The 24,156-nt window shown below is 42.6% G+C and overlaps 1 protein-coding gene across 1 annotated transcript; it reads right to left on the reverse strand.

Moving 5' to 3' along the window:
• Positions 1-457: 457 nt before the first annotated feature.
• On the reverse strand, positions 458-18,592 carry LOC142210171 (sialic acid-binding Ig-like lectin 14). The gene is made up of 9 exons (XM_075279196.1): positions 18,520-18,592; positions 17,171-17,530; positions 14,551-14,835; positions 13,449-13,478; positions 12,480-12,749; positions 3,320-3,422; positions 2,867-2,897; positions 1,375-1,437; positions 458-544 (listed from the first exon to the last, which is right to left on the reverse strand). Exons 1-9 carry the CDS (start codon positions 18,590-18,592, stop codon positions 458-460), a joined length of 1,302 nt encoding a protein of 433 aa, XP_075135297.1.
• Between the last annotated feature and the right edge of the window lie 5,564 nt (positions 18,593-24,156).

A 24,156-nucleotide genomic window follows, 5' to 3' on the forward strand; every position in this document is an offset into this window, starting at 1 on the left:
TGGCACACAGTGTAATGGTTACAGTCTATGGCGGCACACAGTGTAATGGTCACAGTCTCTGCTGTGATCATCAGTTTGCTGTAAGTGAGGTAACTGCTGCAAAGAAATCTCCTACAGGAAACAGGAACTCTGAGCCTATTATTGGTACAGTGGGCAGAGCCAGAACTAAAGTCAGATATTAACATTTTTTTTTTTTTTTTTTTTAAGATCATAAATATTTATTTAAAAGTATGTTTAACAAAAAATCTAAAAAAATATATATATAAAATTTAATTTTCCCTTTAAATGTGAAATAATCAGGGTGACCCCTTTGGGCAGTGCCGGCAGTGAGGATACAGTTACTACTACTTCATACACTGTGTGTGGTTCTATACTAACAGCAGTGACGAATATATTTCCCATCCTACATAAATAAAACATCAGACCCCTGGCGATCACAAGTCGTCTTATCTTCATTTTAATGATTTTTTTTGCGGACATTTTCATAAACATGAGATGGATTTTCTTCTGATCCTACAACAGCGATGTCTGCCGGGATCTCAGGCTGTAAGATAAAATAATGTAGAGTCACTGATATCATATAAATAGGAAGAAATAGCAAAAACCTTACTGGGCACACTAAGAATTGAATATATGAATTTATGTCCACATACTATATTACACTGCCCTTGGCAGCAGGCTGATAAAGCCTGGTCTGTTATCTCTCTATATAAAACAAACAGATAAAACTAAGTCCATTGCGTACAAGCATTTGCATATTATCTGATTTGCTCCAGGCAGCTGAAACAATGACATGTCAAAACATCTTTAATCCAAATTGGCAGTTTGGCAATTTTAAACAAACTGGAAAAATAAAATCTAATTTGTTGCAAAATTGTAAAACAATGAGAGCTATGAAGGAAGCCAGAAGTCACAGAGTTCTCCTCAAGTGAAGCTAAGGAGGTTTGAACAAGCTAGATGTCAAGCGGCTCTTAGAGCAACCGTAACGCCGGAGAATCATCAACACATTCATTATATGGCATCCCAGTGAGTTGCTGAGATTCTGGAACAATCACAGGCATGGCGCGAGGAACAAGTTCAGCGGCAGACCAGCTGTTGAAACGCCAGAGCAGGTGAATCATTGATGAAAACAACACGCTCATTATATGGCATCTCAGCCAGCTGCTGAGATGCCAGAACAATCACAGGCATGGTAAAATGAACAAGTTCAGCAGCAGGACAGCTTGAGAGCTGCTGAAACGCTGGAGTAGGCGGATCATCGTGACAGCAATTTGCTGAATATAGGTGGATCATCGACACCAATAACAGACGAAGTCTATATGTATGTATAGGTAATGAATACATCGCTGGGTGTCACTGTGATGTCATAGTTACCTTCAGCTGATCATAGGCACTGGTGATATGTGACATCCTCAGGTCGGTGTAAGTGTCTTCAGTCTGTAGAATCAAAAATGTGTAACTTTACTCAATGAAAAGAAATAAGGAAAAAAGTTTTTTTTGTTTTTTTTTTGATGTTTTGACGACTTATCCTTAATATAGGTTATCAATATGTGATCAGTGTGGATCCAACCCCCGCCCTCTGTCAGTCATTTATATGGAGAGGCAGCGGAGCTCACATACACTGTACAGTAGGAGATTTTTCTGCAGTGGTTTTTAGGGCGGTTATTGCAAAAATATCTTTAAAAAAAATAATATTTTTTTTTCCTGCCTCCCTTTTATTTCAATGGTCTTTGTAAGGCAGAAGTTCACGAGGCTTCTTTTTGCTATAGTGGAAAAAAATCAGCTACAAAAAAAAAAAAAAATTCTGCCTGACTCCACTTGAAATGAATGGGAGAGATGAGAGCCATTTTTTGAGGCCAAAGTTTTTTGACACTAATTTGTTGTGTTTTGGTGCATTGCCTTAAGAAAGGCTACTCTTTTCCTACCTTTAGAGGTCTTCTCCGGGCTGCCGTTCGATATCAATCCCAGTTTTCATCGGTATGTAAATGAGTTCTCTCGTAGGAATGGGGGCAGGCTCAAGTGCTCAAAAAGCACCCAATGCTGCAAGAGAACTCTCCAGCGTCGCCTCCATCTTCTTTAGGAAAGGCCTCTCTTCGCGTCTTCTTCCGGCGCTGGCTTCAAACGTCTAGGCCTTGGGCAGCCGACTGCGCATGCCTGCCGGCTACAAGCAGATGGCAGCTTACAAAACTGTAAGGGGCCATTTTCTTGTGGCCAGCGGGCAGCTTTGCCCTAGGCCCGAGGCCTAGAAGTTTGAAGCCAGCGCCGGAAGAAGACGCGAAGAGAGGTCGTTCCTGAAGAAGATGGAGGTGGCGGTGGAGAGTTCTCTTGCAGCATTAGGGATGCCCCCAGTGCTTTCTGAGTGCTAGGTACCACCCCCAGTGCTGCGAGAGAACTCATTTACATACCAACGAAAACTGGGATTGATATCGAACGGCAGCCCGGAGAAGACCTCTAAAGGTAGGAGAAGAATAGACTTTCTTAAGGCTATTCCGACGTGTTAGGGACAAAAAATTGAGTTTTAATGATAGGATCCCTTTAAGCCATGACTTCTTTTTTTGAGAGAATCCACACCCACATGTCTAGCCTGTCAAAAAGTTTTATCCGAATCTGTGCCTAAAAGAGGTGCCTAAGATGTGTCACACTGCCCCAAAGATGCAACATGTTTATCAAATCTGGGCCATAGTGGAAGATCAGGTCTGAGATGGCCGGGGGGACGGCTACTGTGTAAAGAACATAAAGTGATTAATAGTGGGGGGTTGAGGATGACTCCAGACAACTGGAGCACTGGCGACGCCCTCTGAGATAGCTATATACTGAATAGGGTAAAAAAAAGGGGTTGTCTTCCTCGTGTTAGCATATCACCTACCTCAGTGCTTGGCCGCTTCTTCTGTCTTTTTCTATAGAAACAGTAAATGTGTCACAATTATTACAAATGTTAATTTCAATTTTCAAGTAAAATAAAATGCAAACAAAATCAAAAGAATAAATTTAAAAAAGTCTCATGTTCTAAAATATTTCAGTAACCATCAGGGTGAACCTTAAATCTAGGGTTTACTGCCTGCACTGCCTCCACAGGGGAAATGAAGCATTACACTGTGTCTATTAAAATCATGGAGCTGGCTATGTAAGGAGTGTAGTTGTCGGGTCCTCCAGAGTAGGTGGCGCTCTTTGCAGCTGGACCTCACTCAGAATGCCCGAATAGGATGTAGAGAAATGGGTTTTCTAACCAAACAGCAGGAAGATGAATATGTTATGATAGGAAAGAGATGGAGAATAGGTAAGAGTTCTCAGTAGTATATAGACTATTACTGTATACTACCTCCAATAAGCATACACAAGCAATACAAGCAGCAGGAGGCAGATCGGTCCAAGTGTCGTTAGAAGGATGATCTCCATGTAATGGTTCCCAATGGATTCTCCATCTGTAGGTGAATGGACACATATACAATAGATTATAATGTGACCCAAAACAAGAAGCCATTCAACCAAAATCACATCCAAGGCCTTGTAAAAGGGACATCTCTGTACTATACATACTATTCCCGTACATCAAAGCCACAACTACCTCATAGATTGTAAGCTCTTGTGAGTAGAGCCCTCAGTCCCATTGTGTGAATGTGGGATGAACAAACCAATTTGGTGAAAACGCGTACCTTCCAAAAGATTCAGATTAAACCCAATCTGAAAATGTTTTGGGGTTCATCACCCACAAAGCCCTATAATAATCTGGGGTGCTCTCAGACCTCTAATAATTGGAGGCCTAGGGAGGTGAGTAAAACTAACAATAACTTATACTCACCTCTCCTGGGCATCTAAAAGTTCCCCTGCATCCCCTTTTCTCTTCCGGTCTTCGATGGGTCAAAACAGTCACATGGGGTATGCCAATATAACAAAGCTGGGTCAAAGCACCATGATGTTGACGAGCACCACATGAACGCTGGGATCCAATTGCAGTCCTTACCAGTGTCCCCAGGGTATGTGACATTAGCCAGAGGATGGAATGGCCTGAAGAGGAGGCTGGGGGACTGCAGGACGTTATAAGGCTGCCCAGGAAAGGTGAGTAATGGTAACAGTTTGTTATTTTTACTCACCTCCCCCGATCCTCTACTTTTTATGCACTTGGGTCTGACGTCAGAGTATAATTGCAAAACAAATCAGTGGGCCAAACCTCATGAATATTTGTCAAAAAGAATCTTGTGAAGTTCGCTACTCTCTAGTGATTATCAATGGCGCATAATCATCTTTTTATGAATATGCAAAGCAGTATGAAAATGCACTGGAGGAGGGGCCTGATTTGCTGGACTTGCTTACAGTTTGCCAATATGCAAACAAGGGCTGAAAATTTCAACCACAACTAAAGGGTTGGTGTCCCAGAGGAAGGCTGGAGGACTTGTACCTGTCTGCAGGTATGTAGATCATGCCCTCATTGCACTTGTTGAATGATTTACTTATTATTATTATTAATTATTATTATTATTATTAGTATTATTATTATTATTATTATTATTATTATTATTATTATTATTATTATTATTGAGCGAACAGTAAAATATTCAATATTCGTTATTCGTTTCGAATAGCCGCTCAATATTCGACTATTCAATCGAATACCGAACCCCCATTATAGTCTATGGGGGAAAATGCTTTGTTTCAGGGGATCCCACCATTCGACTCAGGAGGGTCACCAAGTCCACTATGACACCCCAGGAAATGATGCCAACACCTCTGCAATGCAACTTGGACAGCAGGGGGCGCATGTCTGGGGGCATCTAACACACCAAAGACCCTCTATTACCCCAACATCACAGCCTAACAACTACACACTTTCCACATTCAAAAAAACCTCTATCAAAGTGGGAAAATACCTGGAAACCTTCTTTACTCCCCAATTGAATGGACATAAACCCACATTTTACTCTACAAAAAGAAAAAAGAAAAAAATGTATCAGCTCACCGTATAAAAAACTTGATCATATAGAGTCCTCCGGGGAGCACGGCTTGCAGGTGGACACAACACTGCTGGTAATGATTTCCAAAATATACAAGATAAAACTTGCCAGCTACTGCCGAAGGGACTTCAATGGAAAACAAATGTCTGTAGCTTTAAAATTTAACTTTTATTTTCGTCCATAGGTTAAAAAAGTTACATAGTAACTTGGAGTCTGGCCTGCTGTATACAAGGCGACGCGTTTCGGAACTACACGTTCCTTCGTCTCGGCTCAGCTCAATGCACTAACACAGGTGCTTAAAAACAACAGACAAGGTCCCGCCTCCTTACAAAAGATTTAACCCCATAATCAATACCCATTTACCAACAAGATCATAAATATAAATACATAAACATATGCACATTTTACTACATAATCACATTAACTATGATAATAATAGGTATAGGTATGGGGTTATGAACGAAAAAATACATATAAATACTACACAAAAACTAATACATATGCAAAAACAATCGCTAAATGTGAACTAGATCCAATATAAAGCACCATAAAAGACACGAATCCATACAATAATGAACATATAAGTGAAATGAAACTGGATCGGATAAAAGAAATGACCAACCCCAAAAAAATAAGAGTGTTATAATCGGCGATAACCATATCGCGTCATCGAAACACTCTGATAATTAAAGTTCATAAATGCCAAAATACATTGACTGCATCAACAATAATGAACTACACACAGATATAAGGCTACTATAAGATCCGCATTGTTGGAAAAATCAATGTATAATGTATAAACATGACATGTAAGGAGCCAAAATAGCAACAACACTACTAACCGGACATATCCCACGAGATCTAGCTGATATCATGTGATCATCAACAATTCCACATGATCGCTTAGTCACATGGTCCGAGCAGCAATAACATAACTAGGTAAGTGTTAATACAAAATGATGAACGGCCATATTAAAGAGTAACTTAATATATATAGGCCAAATCAGATCTGATATTTAAACCATTGGGAAATCGAGTGTTTAACATTTTAATCCAATGGGCTTCTCTAAGTAACACCTTTTTATGCCAGTCTCCACCTCTAAGAGGGCGTGCAACTTTCTCGATTGCATAAAATTTCAAATTAGAAGTGCTACCTTTATGGTTATGTATGAAATGTTGAGCTGCTCCTGAAATGTTGGTTTGATTGTTGTTAATGCTGCTAATATTTTCCGATATACGTCTTTTGAGCTGTCTAGTAGAGTACATCCTACATATTTAAGTTGACACTCCGAACATTCAATTATGTACACCACATGATCGCTTGAGCAGTTAAGAAAAGATTTGATCGCATATTCCTTACTATTGTCAAAATTATGAAACGTTGTAATTTTTGTCGCATAGCGACACATATTACATCTCGCTGTGCCGCATTTGTAGAAACCTTGAACATTAAGCCAAGTGGCAGATTGTCTATGTTCATTAATATAAAGGCTAGGGGACAAATGGTCCCTAAGACTTTGACCACGTCGGGCTACTACCTGTACACCTCCTTCAAGAATTTTTTTAGTTGCAATATCCTGCGACAAAATGGGCAGATTTTTCATAATTATACGTTTAATCTGAGAAAATTGATTTGAGTATGGTGTCGAAAATACCATTTTATGAGAACCATATATTTGACTCTTTTTATTAGTGGAACTACTTAACAAGGAATCCCGATTCGTATTGTCAACTATATTTGATGCGCGTTTGAGGCTCCAATTCGGATATCCTCTCTGGCGCAGTCTATTTAATGTATCATATTTTTGTATTTGATACTCTGAAGAATTCGAACAGGCTCTACGGGTGCGCAATAATTCACCCACCGGTATTGCTTTAAGTGTATGAGCTGGATGTAAGCTGGTTGCCAAAAGAATATTATTTCCAGCCGTAGGTTTACGATATAAAGAAGTTTCAACTGTCCCTGTACTACTGTTCCCTTGTAAGGTGATATCTAAAAAGGAAACAATTGTTGGATCCGTAGTATACGTAAACTTTAAATTAAAGTTGTTTGAATTAAGATAGGTAACAAAACATTGAATGCTCATAGGGTCTCCTCGCCACACCACCAAGACGTCATCAATGTACCTACCATACCACATGATGCTGCCAAAAAAAGGATTATTAATAGAAAAAACAAAATCCTCCTCCCACCACGCAAGAAACAAATTAGCGATGGATGGTGAAAAGGGGGCCCCCATAGGGGCTCCTTTAATTTGAAGATAAATCTGACTGTCAAAACTAAAAAAATTGTGCCTGAGCAAAAAAGCTGTAACTTCTACTACAAATTCCGATAATATGGGGGAAAATTTACTATATTTCTGTAAATGATATTCCAAAGCAATCAAGGCAGCATCATGCGGTATGCCAGGATAAAGCGCCTCTATATCACAAGTAATCCAACTGTAATTGGATCTCCATATAAATTTTTGAAAAAACTGAAGAACCATTTTTGAGTCTTTTAAATAACCTGGGGTTCGCTGTACTAATGGCTGTATGAGTGAGTCCAACCATATGCATAATTTTTCATTTAGGGAGCCTATACCTGCTACTATTGGTCTTAATGGAGGAGGAATCCTCCCTTTATGAGTTTTAGGAACTCCATGTAGTATAGGCATAATAGGATGTACCGGTATTAGGTGTTTCGATTGGGATTCTGAAAAGATGCCCAATGTAACGCCTTTATTGACAAGTTGCTGTAACTTCACCTGAAAGACAACAGATGGATCTTTGTCAAGTGGTCTATAGGTGGTACTATCTCGCAAAATCTCCAGACAACCTTCCCGGTAATCGACACTATTCATTATGACAGTCTTCCCGTCTAATGAAACCTTAACAAGCACCCCTTTAAATCACATTGCCCATGACAACCACAGATGGAATAGACAATGTTTTTGGCCCTTGGAGTGAGTTGAGCCTTGCACCAGCAGAGTGTTAGCCCCTTTAAAACTCTTAGCCCCTAAAACAGTGGTTCCAGAACCATCACTCTCATTGTGTTGCATTGATGCAGTGGATTGGACTGAGGACCCAGACATTGACCTTCATTTTGACTGTCAAATTGATAACATTTTGGCATCAAGTCCTGGGGGTAACTTTGATTTAGAGGACCACAAAGGGGGAGAATTGGCTGCACCCACTACTAGCGGTAATGGTCCTGTAATATCAGACTCTACATGACCTCTACAGGGTTCTGATCAGGTGTTAATAGTCCAAACAACATGCTCCAGTACTTTAGATGTAGATCAGAAACAACTTTCCCTTCTGACACCAGATGTAACCAAGCTTCACCATCATCATCCTGCTGAGATGGAGCCACTAAAGGAAACCTTGCCTTCTATGGCCTGTCCTGGAGCTGCGACTGAGTCAAATCTAAACACAGAGTCCTTTGGAACTGAACAAAATTCAAAGTGTCAAAAGACTTTAGAGACTGTTGAAAGTAATGGGATCCAGAATGAGGAGTTCAGCACAAGGCTGACAGACCCAACTCCACATGCTGCAGCACAAGCAACCAGCAGTCAGACTAAGATGGTCTCTTCTTCAAGCAAGACAAGATTCTTTGGGACCAGAACAGGAAAACCCAGTGATCGCCATTGCAGCAAAAGTGTGAGCACTCCTGGCCTAGGCCATCTGTCAGAGCAGTTCATTCAGAGATTGAATTGGAGAAAAATAAGGACATTTACTGTGATGGAGTCTTCATGCATATTAGTGGGCATGGACAACCTAACGTACAAGATCCTCATGCTGAGCTGCCTCATTACTGAACATGATCAACCAGGATAATCAGGGCTGGAAACAGCCATCACATCTTACCGAAAGGAATCACCCTCTGTTTGGAAAGAAGCCATCTAAACGTTGCACCTTTAATTGAGTTGAGCATTGCACCAGCAGAATGTTAGGCCCTTTGGGTGAGTTGAGTTTTTAACCAGCAGAGATTTAGTTTTTGGCCCTTTGGGTGAGTTGAGCCTTGCACCAGCACGTGTCCCGTAACATTAGATAGGCCCTAAGTTCTGCGCTTTGCACAAAGTTCCACTTGACCACCGACACGTGGACAAGTGCATGCGGTCAGGGACGCTACATCTCAATCACGGCACACTGGATGAATGTAGTTGAGGCTGGGACCGGGTCGCAAACTGTGGCGGTCTGCTTTGTCTCCCCGCCCAATATTCCTAGCAGAAGTGCTGAAACACCACCCTCCTCCTCCTCACCGTTGAATCGACCCCAGCTACTGGCATGGGGAGATGTCAGCAGGCCACGATGAAGCTCATCAGCTTGGGGGACAGACAGCACACTGCCTCTGAGATCAGGGATGTCATCCTGGCTGAGATGGCAATGTGTTTTTCCCTGCTGCACCTGGGGCCAGGCATTTTTGTCATGTGTGATAACGGCAGGAACCTGGAGCTTGCCAGCCTCCAACATGTTACATGCCTGGCCCACGTCTAACTTAGTGGTGCAACGTTTTTTTTGAAAACATACCCAAATGTACACGAGCTACTGGTGAAAGTGCGGCGCTTGTGTGCCCACTTTCACAAGTCTACAGGAGCCGCTGCTAGCCTCCGAAGCCTCCAGCATTGCCTCCAGCATTGCCTCCATCTGCCCGAACACTGGCTGTTGTGCGACGTCCACACACACTGAAACCCTAGATACCATATATTGAGCAGGGTGATTGAGCTGCAGAGACCTTTGATGGAGTTCCATCTCCACAACCCAAGGGTTCATCAAAGTCAGCTCCCTCAGTTTCTGCACCATGAGTTTCCATGGGTGGCAGACTTATGTGAAATCCTATCCCTTCCTTTCCACTGGACACGAAACATTAACATGCGCTCATCACAAATCCGGATATGGCAGTTGCGTTATGCAGGGTACAACGCAGACCAGGCCCGAGCACCAGGAACAGGTGTTACAAATACTGGAGCATCCGCCATTTCCTTCCAATTTTGTGGTTGTGAACCCGCAACCGATGTTTCTGGGCCTCAGTGATGATGAGACACAGTTGCCATCAGGGCAAGCTGTGGTTATGTGTGTTATGTGTGGTTTGCAGTAAGGGGACAGTGAGCTATTGGAAGAGTTGGTGGACAACGAGGCCACCGACCCAACATGGACAGGGGTGATGTCTTGCGGGGAAAGCAGTGTAGATGTGGAGGCAAGCTAAGCAGGCCACCGACCCGACATGGACAGAGGTGATGTCTTGCGGGGAAAGCAGTGTAGATGTGGAGGCAAGCTAAGCAGCAAAAAAGGTGGCTAGAAGCAGAGTCATAGACTGGGGTGATGTCTAGGGGCGAAAGCAGTGTAGATGTGGAGGCAAAAATGGTGGCTACAGGCAAAGGCATGTCCAGAGGCAGCAAAGCCACTCATGCAAAACTCGGCCAGGTGGCAAGACTTATTCCAAGGTCTGGGACATGTTAATGGCCCCCCCTGGCCAAATTACCGCCACTGAGGGGCCTAGTGTCACCATGAGGGACAAGTATAGGCGCATGTCGTGGGACTACCTAGCCGACCTCAGCTCTGTCCTCTCCGATCCCTCTGTGCCCTACACTTATTTTCTCTTCTTTTGCTGCAATACACAAATCTTTTGAAGTTCCTTTGGGATCTCAGAGGAGGTTGCCTCAGTGCTAAAAAACACATTTGATGCACCTTGGAATTATGCATTAAGAGAACCCTCGAGCAACCAAGTGTAGTCAGCTAGCATAGCATCAAGCATGGCTAAATGCAGAGAAAGGAGTTGTACCACTTCCAGAGATGGTAACTCCAGTGCTGCAGTTGGCAATGGACGGTGTAATGGGATTAGCTCAGGGATCGCTGTCTTGACCACTTTTTGTCACAAAATGAAAGTTCAATCCAGCCAAGTATGGTGCAAGGATTTAACCCCACATATCCCAAAACCTGGAGTAGCTGAATGGAGTAGAGACACCAATACTCCCTGCTCCAGCAGCCAGACCTTTACCAGGGTTTTGGTAAGACCCACCAGCCAGGAGTGCAGCTTTGCTCAGTTGCACCTAGATTGTGTATGACAGGAACCTGGGAGAAATGTATACTCCTTCTCCCACTTTTCCCCTGGTCCTGTCACAATGGTCACACCAGATGTTCGGATTGTCTTTCATTAAAGTTTCCTTATACTTTAGGATATAAACTTGTGAGGGTGAAAGGTTGAGATATTGCATCAAACAATCCCTAACTGTACTTGTGTGACTGTGAAGAATGCCACCAGTTGCCATTGAGAATAGGTAGGCACGAGCGACCAGAGTATCAAATATACTGTTTAGTGTATCACATCCTATTGATGGGAAGTGGTTCAACAGAGGAAGAAAAGGACCCGAAAAGAGATCCTGGGAGGACAGAGAAGTAATGGCTGCAGTTGTACTACATTTATATAGCAGTTTCAGTGTTCTAGTACCAGTGTCCGGTGCTTGTACTGCTTGAATTATTGGTTGAAATAATGTCACAGAAATAAATGAAAAATACAAGGGGTAGACCCTTAAAAATTGGATTGAGCTGATATAGCCTTACTGCATTTCTGGGTCTCCCACCTAAGTTTTGGGGTTACACACCATGAAAAACTGAAAAGAGTGGACATAGCCTGACTGAAATTCTCTCTCCCACCTAGGGTTTGGGGATACACACTGTGAGCAACTGGATTGAGCGGACATAGCCTGACCTAATTGCTCTGTATCCTTGTTTTGGGGTTATACAGCCTGAAAAGCTGGTTTGCATGTATATAGCAAGAAGTAACTGCTGTGGATTGCTGCTATTTTTCAGGAACCCCCCAAATTCAAGGCTTTTTTCAGCTCTATATGATCTAGTCACTGCTGTGTATTCCGGCTATTCTGTGTGCGGACAGCCAACAATGAAAGCTGTTCCTCCGCTATATATGAACTTGTATCTGTTGTGTATCCCTGTTTTCCACCGTCCGGGGAAAGCTAGACTCCTGTCCCTACAGTGTATAGCTCTGAGAAGAGCTGTTGGTTTTCTTCTTTTGTTCTTCCCTGCCTATCTGAAGCTAATCGCTATCTAGCCCTCAGCAGATATGTTTCTCTCCCTATCTCTGACCGTAAAAATGGCGAATAGGGCGGCGGCCGTTCTTATGAATTGGAGGTCACATGTTTTCAGCAGCCAATAGGTTTTTTCAATTTTTTTTTTCACTGCCTCCGTTGTCGTAGTTCCTGTCCCACCTCCTCTGCCAGTTATTGGTGCAAAAAAAACGCACCAGGGAAGGTGGGAGAGGATACACATTTTTACTGCATTTGCTGCGTGGTATTTGATTGGGAACGAATACCTCGAACAGCCTGATATTCCATCGAATGCCTATTCGATCGAACGGCGTTCGCTCATCTCTAATTATTATCTCTTTTTTGCATGATTGGTTTTTAGGTACAATACAACATCTGAATAAGGCCGAACTGATTAGTGCACTGCACAGTATTACAAGTGACTGACAATCTCAGCTCTGCTATAGAAACAAGCTCAATACACATTATAAATATTTTATATACTTACTGAGATTTACAACCACCATCCTGTGTGTGCCGCCATGTTCATTCTCTGCAGAGCACTGATATCTCCCGGCATCATTGTGGTTCATATTGATGAGTGTAAGGGTGACAGTCTGGTTACTTGTAGTCCGCTGAACCATCTTGTTGTCTTTATACCAAGTAATGGCAGCATTCGGGTTACTGTCTACAATGCACTTCAGAGTTATAGAGTCCCCGTCCTTCACAGTCACAGTGGTGGTGTCATTGGTATTACTGGTGGTATTGGTATCAATACCTAAGGGAATGATATATGAAATCATCAGTCTCATTAAATCTATCTATAGTATCTCGTACATCTATCTACCTATCTATCTACAATAGACCCTCAATGGGTCCCTTTGCAGTGTCACTCATTTGGCCACCATGTGTTCCTCTAAATGTCGCTGCCGGTAAGACATCTGAAATTGGGAGCCTTTGCTGGAATTACTATAGGTCTTCTGTAGCTTTCAACCTTTGCATTACTAATAATGAATTCCAAGGTGGGACCGGCAGCTATACTTGACATGTTAAGAGATCACTTTGGCTTTAATGTGGACAAACCTTGTAGAAATCTCATCCACATTGCTGTTAATGGAGACGGCAGAAGGGCGAGTGCAGAATATCAGTATAATGGCCCCCTCATGCCCCCACATATAGCAAAATAGCTCAATTAAGCCTGCAAGCATAGTGAAATGGTTACTTATGATATAAATTCCCTTCCAGTATTTCTGTAAGCTCATGCAAGCTCTCATAGAACATACACTTTCCATAGAGATGTTTTCCATGGCTGGATTCAGGACCTGCCACATTGTTACCCACTGAGCCACCATTGTATCAATGTCTTTTATAATAGCTGGCTGACAATCAAGATGTCCTTTAGTTCAGCTCCTCCTATAGTTGTCACCCAGCCTTTTCAGAATAACTAGACAGATAGGACTTGAAAAAGTTTATTTACCTCCAATAGCAATATTCATAAATGGAGAATCTGCGGAAGAAAAAAAAAAAAAAAAAAAAACCTTAAATGAAAATAGAAAAATGACTGTTACTGCATCTGACCACTTGTGGGGTGCACTGGACATCATAAATGACGAGTTTTCTTTATTCTACCAGTCGGTACAGTTACGGTGATACCAAGTTTACTTTGTTAGATGTTTTAGGTCATACTACTTTTGCACAATTACATACTTTAACAAAAATAATTTGTTTCACTGGCACCATCGTCTGAGAAACCTATTGTTTTGTGAGGGCTGCTTGTTTTATTTTAGAATGTTTTTTTCTGGTTATTTCTATTTTTTAAAATTTTGTCTACAAGTAACTTTTTAATAATTTTTTATGTATTTTTTTTAGAGGGACAAATTTTACTCCAAAACAGTAAGTTTTTTTTTTATTTTAATTTTTATTTAATATTTATTTTTACATATTATTTAATTTTATTATTTTTACAACACTCACTCTGCAGGGTAAATAAAGTTCTATTTTCATAGAATGGGTTTTTACAGATTTACTGGAATTAATAATAATAATAATAATAATAATAATAATAATAATTATTATTATTATTATTATTATTATATTGTAAATATTGGAAACATTGGCTTTTTTTAAAAGAAAAAAAAAACTTATTTTTTATTTCAAACATTGAAAAATCATTTATTTTTTTATATTTACACTTGTTCTTACATTGACTTTAAATCTAGGTTGCACGATTGCTACTATAGCGCATTGCAATCCTTCTGCATTGCAATGTCCTGAAGTTTCTAAAATGAAAGTGAAAACATTGTCCTAGATCACACTAGAAAATAAAGTAAAATATATACACATATAAGCCAAAACTACAAACTTATGAAAAATACTGAACGCTGTAGCAGGAAAAAAATCAAAATCAACGTTTTTTCACTATTTTAACAAATAGCTATGAAAACATCAGACATTCCCCAAAGTGAAATAAGTAAAAACTACATCTAAAACACAAAAAGTTGTTGTATGTAGCTTTGTATATAGAAATATAAAGAAAAGAAGGATTAGAAAGCTCTCACATTATGATGAGTCTGACTTACATTCAACATTCAGGGTTTTCTCCTCCACTGTGGCCAAGTCCTGTTTGAGGATCACTCTACAGTATATGGAGGACCTGTGGTCGGACTTCCTTGGGGTGAATGTGATAGTGGATTGGAAGGTTTGGTTGATGTCTACTTTGATCTCTTTTCTTCTACCAGTTATTTCTCCTTCCCATGAAAAACGTGGTCTTATATGTGGACATGTACTGGGACTCGTACAGTTCAGTGTCACCTCCTTCCCCTCCACCAGCCTCGGAGAAGAGATTGTAGGTTTATCTGTGAGCTCTAGAGAAATAGGAAATAGGTAAAAGGAAGGGGAACAACCTAAATCTACATAACAATGTGGTACAATACTGTAGGTGGCTCTAAGGGCATGTTGTAGGTGTCTATTTTTATTTTTTTTCTAAGATATGAATTGCTTTACAGAAATTTATGTGACTGACATGTAGGTATGAACGATATTAGAGATGAGCGAGTAGGTGTTCAATAGAATACTACGGTATTCGAAATACTCGTACTCGATCAAACACTACTAGCTGTTCGAAGTTTAAGGTTCGATGCTGAACCAGCGTTGATTGGCAGTCAGGCCGGACAGAGCTGACTGCGCATGTCTGCGCATGACCGTGCATGCGCAGTCGGCTTTGCCCAGGCCCAATGCCTAAGCAGAGTGAATTCCAGCCGGAAGACGCCGCCAGGGCGCTGCGCCAGGAGAAGACTTCAAGGAGAATCCAGCCCGACCGTCACTCGTGGAGTTGGTAAGTATAATTTTATCGAATTTTGCATACCCCTGAAACAAGCATTTCCCCCCATAGACTATAATGGGGTTCGAAATCCGTTCAAACAGTCAAACAGTGTGTGGCTGTTCGAATCGGATTTCGAACCTCGGACATTTTAGTGTTCGCTCATCTCTAGACGATATGATATATGTGTGTGTATATATAATATATATATATATATATATATATATATATATATATATATATATATATATATATATCTTGTATATGGACACCTGTAATACCGCCATGTTTTTCAGCAATTGCACTTTTAGGCCACCTGCACATATAACATTAATTATGGATTTTACATATAAATCTATCAATGGAGAGTCTGCATTGTAATATAATAACAGCAAAGTACCGGCAATATCATTATTATTATTATTATTTACCTTTAGATCACCATTATACTGTGTTGCGTTGTACATTGTTACATCACATTCCATGGTGTTATATAATATTACATTAAACTCATGTATAACACAATCTCTGATATCAATTTTGTTTTTGAAACTAGAGGCAATGTCCTTGCACGATAGGAGTCTGGTGACCGGTTTTGCAGTGGTGAGGGGATTCTTGATGTTGAGAACTCTTCCTTGGAATGTTTTTCGCAATATCCAGTTTTGCGAACGGAGTTTACTATAAAGGAGGGGAGGATAAGAGGAGGTAACAGTGAGGTGAAGGGGCAGTTACTAGATAGAAGAAGGCCATACACCTCCACCGGGTCTGTTGTTGGGGGTGAGGTCTATGCACAAACTGGAGACCACCATAGGAGAGCGCAGCAGGGGAGGCAGTGTCTGAGGGCGTCAGCCATGCTTTAGTGATACCAAGAAAAGAAGGTTTGTGAGAAATAAAAAGATCAGAGGAGTATTCTATATATCTAGTTTGTTACAGATGGGATGGAGGGGGCCAAGGAAGATTGATTTAAGATTTAAGAGATTTTGTGAGCTAGCGCTGGCTGTGCGGTGAAAGGAAGAAAATCTGCTATATGTTGACCCGTGTCATTTTAATTTGCAGATTTCCACTATGGATTTCACTCTAGTTAATGTCAGTGGTTAAGTCTGAGGTCAAATCCACAGCCAATCTTATAACATTTGCAAGGGGATACACACAGTAGAAGACCACTAGAAGGACCTCTTTCAGATGTATTTTGCACTGGTGGCCGTCACATAAACCCCCTGCAGATTTGGGGATTGTATTTAGTTATTCTGGGTCTTGGTCTTAGGTCGTGCGATCTATGTAAAGTATTTATTTTCTAACCATTGGATAGAGAATAAAACCTTATTGGTGGTCTGACTGCCGGGACCCCTCCGATCCCCAGAATGAGAGGACATTTCCCCCTGTTACACATCCAGCCTGAATATAGGTGTCACAGGCGGCAGACGGAGCCCTGATCACTTCAGTGACAGCGCTGGAGATTGCCAAGTGATGTTCTTCAGATTTTCAGGGTCTCAGCAGTCAGGTATTAGTCATCTATCCTATGGATAAAGGATAAATAGTTTTCATGGCGTAATCCTTTAAGGGTGTTAAGATGTATATATGAACTACTTGTGTTTGAGTAAGCCGGAGATCCTGGACCTGTATAATAATAATACATTTTATTTATATAGCGCCAACATATTCCGCAGCGCTGTACAATTTGTAGGGTTCAGATACAGACAGAAAGATACATTACAAAGAAAGTCATTTCACACAATGGGACTGAGGGCCCTGCTCACAAGAGCTTACAATCTATGAGGTAGAGGGGGTGACACAAGATGTATAGATTGATAGTGGATTGTGGAAACATCTGATCAGATCTACAATAACTTGGTCCAACAACTCAGTATTATAACACTCACCGCTCACAGTCACATACGGCTGGATATCCTCATAGGTGTACTTTGTAGAACCATCTTCAATTCTGAAATAGGTGCTATTTAAAGGCCATGGATCTTCTATGTAATATGAGCAGTCTCCTCTGGACACATCTCCGGTAAAAGAAAACCGTCCATTTGTGTAATGTTGAAGTCTATTTTTTAAAGCAACAAGGACTCCTCTCCCTCCAATGTCTTGATACCATATACCAGTGGTGTCTTTACTTAACCGCACATCACTGGGCACGGTAAATGAACATGGGACATGGACACATAGACCTCGCTGCACCGTCACATGGGGACTTGTATTTATTGTATATCCAGGAAGCCGCTCACAGACGTTATCTGTATAAAAACACAAGAGGGATTTAGTAGAAGAATTGTCTTATGAGCCGCACAACCTATAATGTCATCTGCTCTGCTTGGATGTATTTCTAGGCCAAGAGCGATTCCCCGTGTTCCGTTGTTTCATCTTATAATTGGGCAGAGGCACCAATCACTTCCGGGCCCTGGAGCCTTAACTTGTAGGAAGGCCTTTGGGCTCCTTAAGACAACTCTATTTTTATATATTTGGCATTGCAAGATGGGACTACATTACCATTTTTGCATTGGGACCCAGGAACTTCAACTTACACCTCTGCATGAGTCTCAGGCTTGGACTGACCCACCAGTGTACCAGTGTACTGTGGGTTCTGTGCCTTTGGGGACCCTAAAAGACCCTCACTGCCTCCGGGGGGCCTCTGGGCACTGCACAGGCTTCCTGATCTAGCAATCCCCAAAATTAGGCCAAAAGAACCTCATTAAAGATGCTGTCCGTAAATTGGAGTGACCCCTGTGGACTAGAAAGAAGCAAGGTCAGGGATTCATTCAGGTGTAATATCCAGCAGTCCATTAGCTTGATCCTAAATTACTTCCTGACTCACAAGGATTACATCTATGGGCCAATTTGTCTCTAGCAGGAGACTTAGCTTAGCTGTGTTCGCAGGCAGAGAGCAGGCAGGGAGAGGACCTGCTCTCTGCCTGAGTGTGAGGGGAGGCTGCCGGAGCAGCGCTGCTCCAGTGGCCTCCCTATTCCACCGCTCGGTGCTAAGCCAGTCCAGGACAGCTTGTCCTGGACTGGCTTAGGTAATCAAAAATGCCGTCCTCCCCGGGGCCCTAGCATAGCGCCGCCTGAAGCGGTCACTTCAGGTCGCCTCATGGGAGGTGCGGCGCTGCTGCTGAGTAATTTTTGTTTGTCTATTTTGCTGATAAACCCCTTTAAGTGGGGCTAATAATCCAACGAGACCAAGTACCCCCTAATATGTCATATATGTATACAGTGAGATGATACTTACCGCTCCACAGCTGAGACTGGATCAATATGAAAGACAAATAATAATCCAAGAAAAAACATTTTCTCTGCCACATATTCTAGGTTTTGAAGGTGGATTCACCAGAGCCTGGGAAATATATGAAAGACAAGGCTAAGGACGAGATAAGAGCAAACCAATTAAATCAATATAACAATAATAACAGTAGTAATCCTATACATCTACTGTGTATTACATCATAAATCAAATGTCCAAATTTAACCCCTTCCCATCGCAGACATTCTCAATTTTTGATTTTCATTCTTGACCCTCCACCTTCCAAACCCAATAACTTTTCTATATTTCCATTCCAAGAGGCACATTAATACGCCTTTCTGGCCAGGAACTAATGTAGGAATGCAGAGAAAATCAACTTTTTATGGATTTGCAAACCAATCTGCGTGTCTATCGGGGCCAGATTGGCCAATATACATAATCCAGCACAGCTCTCCCCTAAAATCATCAGCTATAGAAACTTGTTTAGCTATGTAGGTAAATCTGATAGGTCACGTCTCACCCTCTCTCAGGGTCGTAACTAGCAAAAATTGGGCCACATGGCAAACTTTTTTCTTGGGGCCACCCAACCCCACATGGCATAGTGCCTAGAGATGAGCGAACACTGAAATATTCGATATTCGGTACTTGTTTCGAATAGCTGCTCAATATTCGACTATTTGAACGAATATCGAACCTCATTATAGTCTATGGGAGAAACTGCTTCGTTTCAGGGGATCCCACCATTCGACTCAGGAGGGTCACCAAGTCCACTATGACACCCCAGGAAATGATGCCAACACCTCTGAAATGCAACTGGGACAGCAGGGGAAGCATGTCTGGGTAATGGTCCTCTAATATGGCACTCTACATTACCTATACAGGGTTCTGATCAGGTGTTAATAGTCCAAACAACATGCTCCAGTACTTGACATGTAGATCAGAAACCACTTTCCCTTCCGACACCAGATTTAACCAAGCTTCACCATCATCATCCTGCTGAGATGGAGCCACTAAAAGAAACCTTGCCTTCCATGGCATGTCCTGGAGCTGCGACTGAGCCAAATCTAAACACAGAGTCCTTTTGAACTGAACAAAATTCACCAGCAGTGTTTTTGGCCCTTAGGGTGAGTTCAAGAGACAAAGGCATAGTTCACATCATGGAGAGCAAACAATACTGGATTGAACTAAAAATTGGAGGGGCCACACGGTGGCTCAGTGGTTAGCACTGCAGCCTTGCAGCGCTGGAGTCCTGGTGTTCAAATCCCGCCAAGGGCATAAAACCATCTGCAAGGAGTTTGTATGTTCTCCCAGTGTTTGCATGGATTTCCAACCCATATTCCAAAGACATACTGATAGGGAAAAATGTACATTGTGAGCTCCATATGGGGCTCACAATCTACAAAAAAAAAAAAAAAAAATTGGACTGAGCTTATATAGCCTGACTGAATGAACGGCTGTCTCCCAATTAACTTTAGGAGGTACAGCGTGTGGAAAGCTGGATGTTGCGTCCTAGACTGACTGAATGGCTGTGTCTCTCACTTAGTTTTGGGGATACAGCATTAAAAAACTGCCTGATAAAAGCCTGATTGAATTGCTGTGTATTCCAGGTAGGTTTTTGGGGTTACACACCGTGAAAAATTGGATTGAGAGTACATAGCTGGACTGAATTTCTGTGTCTCCCACCTAGGTTTTGGGGTACAGACCGTGGATATCTGGATTGAGCGTGCATAGCCGGACCTAATTGCTCTGTATCCCTGTTTTGGGGGGACAGCGCCTGCAAACCTGGGTTGAACGTATATAGCTGCACTGAATTGTTCTGTATCCCCGTTAGGTGTTTTGGGGGGACAGCCCATGGAAAGCTCGACTCCTCTCCCTGCAGTATATAGCTCTGAAAAGAGCTGTTGTTGTTCTTCGTTTTTTCCCTGCCTACTACAAGTTAATACCTATTTAGCCCTCCGCGGATCTTTCTCTCCCTATCTCTCACTGCGAAATGAAATGAAGATGGCGCTGACTGTTCTTATGAATCAGAGGTCACATGTTTTTGGCAGCCAATGGGTTTTTTCAATTTTTTTTCACTGCCTCCGTTGTCGTAGTTCCTGTCCCACCTTCCCTGCACAGTTATTGGTGCAAAAAACGCGCCAGGGAAGGTGGGAGGGGATACAAATTTTTACTGCGTATGCCGCGTGGTATTCAATTGGAATCGAATACCCCGAACGGCCTGATATTCGATTGAATACCAATTCGATCGAACGGCGTTTGCTCATCTCCAATAGTGCGCCCTTTACTGGCCCCCAGACAAAATAACACCCCATATACATATTATACTGTCCCAAAGTGGCCATTAGACGTAATATCTCATATCTGCCCCACCTCCTAGTATAATGTCCCATAGTTGACACTCCATACAGTATAATGTCCCATAATGGCCTCCCCACATTGTATAATGTCCCATAGTGGCCCCTGTACACAGTATAATGTCCCATAGTGGCCCCTGTACACAGTATAATGTCCTATAGTGGCCCCTCCACACAGTATACTGTCCTACAGTGGCCTCTCCACACAGTATAATGTCCCATAGTGGCCCCTGTACACAGTATAATGTCCTATAGTGGCCCCTCCACACAGCATAGTGTTCCACAGTGGCCCCTCCACACAGTATAATGTCCCATAGTGGCCCCTCCACACAGTATGATGCCCCATAGTGGCCCATGCACACAGTATAATGTCCCATAGTAGCCCCTCCACACAGTATAGTGTCCTATAGTGGCCCCTCCACACAGTATAGTGTCCTATAGTGGCCTCTCCACACAGTATAATGTCCCATAGTGGCCCCTTCACACAGTATTATGTCCCATAGTGGCCCCTGCACACAGTATTATGTCCCATAGCGGCCCCTGCACACAGTATAATGTCCCATAGTGGCCCCTGCACACAGTATAATGTCCCATAATGGCCCCTGCACACAGTATTATGCCGCATAGTGGTCCCTGCACACAGTATTATGTCCCATAGTGGCCCCTGCACACAGTATTATGTCCCATAGTGGCCCCTGCACACAGTATAATGTCCCATAATGGCCCCTGCACACAGTATTATGCCGCATAGTGGTCCCTGCACACAGTATTATGTCCCATAGTGGCCCCTGCACACAGTATTATGTCCCATAGTGACCCCTCCACACAGTATAATGTCCTATAGTGACCCCTCCACACAGTATAGTGTCCTATAGTGGCTCCTCCACACAGTATAATGTCCTATAGTGGCCCCTCCACACAGTATAATGTCCCATAGTGACCCCTCCACACAGTATAATGTCCTATAGTTGTTTCTCCACACAGTATAATGTCCTATAGTTGTTTCTCCACACAGTATAATGTCCCATAGTGACCCCTCCACACAGTATAATGTCCCATAGTGGCCCCTGCACACAGTATAATGTCCCATAATGGCCCCTCCACACAGTATAATGTCCTATAGTGACCCCTCCACACAGTATAATGTCCCATAATGGCCCCTCCACACAGTATAGTGTCCCATAGTGGCCCCTCCACACAGTATAATGTCCTCTATTATTAAGTAGAGAGGCATTTAGGACCAGACAAATGTCCTTTATTAAGAGTTGCTATACATGTGCCTCCAAGCCTTTGCCAGGAATGGTAAATGGGGCACACTCATTCCCAACATCAGTGGGGTCTTAGTGATCAGCCCTCTAGTGATCAGACAATAGAACTAGGATTCCCTTTATTATGAATATATTTTGTGCTAACCCTGACTCTTGGTATCTTGACCAAGACATAGTAGCTTGATGACTTCTTGCCCGACTCCTAATATATGAGAATAATTCCCCAGCGGCCACACATTGTCATTGCTTACAGGGGTTGTCCTGGCTTTTTTTTTTTTTTTTAATGGGTTATCCTCAGGATAGGACATGAATATATGATCGATAGGGGGCTGACACCCGGCCTCTGGACCGATCATCCGGCAGCTGTCCAGTGCACAATATGGGGCCAGAAGCAGAAATCTCCGTCTGCTATGTAGCAGCCCGGCGCTGTTGACACAACTCAGCTCCCATTGAAGTCAGCTAGACGATGGATGGCGTTTTCTGCTCCGTTTTTCCATCCCCGTATTGTGTACTGGACAGCAGCCAGAATCGGCTCCATACAGATGATCGGTACAGGGAATAGGCCATAAAAATAAGGTAAGCCTGGACAACCCTTTTAAGTTAAATATTACTACAATAGGAAATCCTCATTAAAGCTGCATGCACACAACCCAGTGCCAGTTCTGTGGGTGAATGGCACCAATGCCAAATGGATGATACCCATGTGCCAGACCCATTAATATACTTCAGGCCACAAAACAGGCAGAATTTTGTCATACACGCGACTGTGATGATACTTGGGAACGTGTATGTGTCCATTACAACATAATGGGTCAGAATTTAGGACTGGTGTATTGTACTAAACACAGGCCCTGACTGGTACAGGGAACGGGTGATTTATGAAGGGTATGCGGCCTCGTCTGTAAGTCTTGGCACCAGAATGGAAATCTACAGATAGGAACTGGCGTACAATTCCATTATAATGGGTATGAGTTATAATTAAGGTGTCCCATCCCACCTCGCTCCACCCATATTCAGACAATTGGGACATTTGGCGTAAGAAAGGACCTAGTGTGCTCCACAGTATCATCTTTCCATGCCAGAAATCTGCCATGGAGGGATTGATGTGTCCCCCTATGGGTCTGTGTGCTAGCTGTAACAGCCATGTCTAGCACCCTGACAATGCACTGACTAGTGTGCATGGAGCCCTGACCTGTAGTAAGCAGTGTTATCTATCAGCAGCTCTTCAGTATTCCATGTTCTCGGGGTCAGTGTCTTCTTACCTTGGTATTCTGTTTGGTGTATCGCTTATAGTTCCTGTTCTTCAGTGTCCAGCTTTTATTGCTGTATAGGATATGATGTTCTCTGCTCTTTTTGGATTTTTTGGACTCCCAGTTGATGTCTGATCTCTTCTATGTGTCTGTGTCCGGAGCGGACAGTTACTTGTAAATTAAAATGCAGAAGTAAATTCAGGGAAAGACATTTGCTAGGTTTCCGGTTCTCTGTAACCACTAGAAGCTTGGCATACATCTCTACTTTACTTATAGTCCTCAATGGTGAGATTGTTAGAGATGAGCGAACAGTGTTCTATCGAACTCATGTTCGATCGGATATTAGGCTGTTCGGCATGTTCGAATCGAATCGAACACCGCGTGGTAAAGTGCGCCATTACTCGATTCCCCTCCCACCTTCCCTGGTGCCATTTTTGCTCCAATAACAGCGCAGGGTAGGTGGGACAGGAACTACGACACCGGTGACGTTGAGAAAAGTAGGCAAAACCCATTGGCTGCCGAAAACATGTGACCTCTAATTTAAAAGAACAGCGCCGCCCAGGTTCGCGTCATTCTGAGCTTGCAATTCACCGAGGACGGAGGTTTCCGTCCAGTTAGCTAGGGCTTAGATTCTGGGTAGGCAGGGACAGGCTAGGATAGGAAGGAGAAGACAACCAACAGCTCTTATAAGAGCTAAATTCCAGGGAGAAGCTTGTCAGTGTAACGTGGCACTGACGGGCTCAATCGCCGCAA

Source organism: Leptodactylus fuscus, chromosome 6, assembly GCF_031893055.1.
Source record: "Leptodactylus fuscus isolate aLepFus1 chromosome 6, aLepFus1.hap2, whole genome shotgun sequence".
NCBI lineage: Eukaryota > Metazoa > Chordata > Amphibia > Anura > Leptodactylidae > Leptodactylus > Leptodactylus fuscus.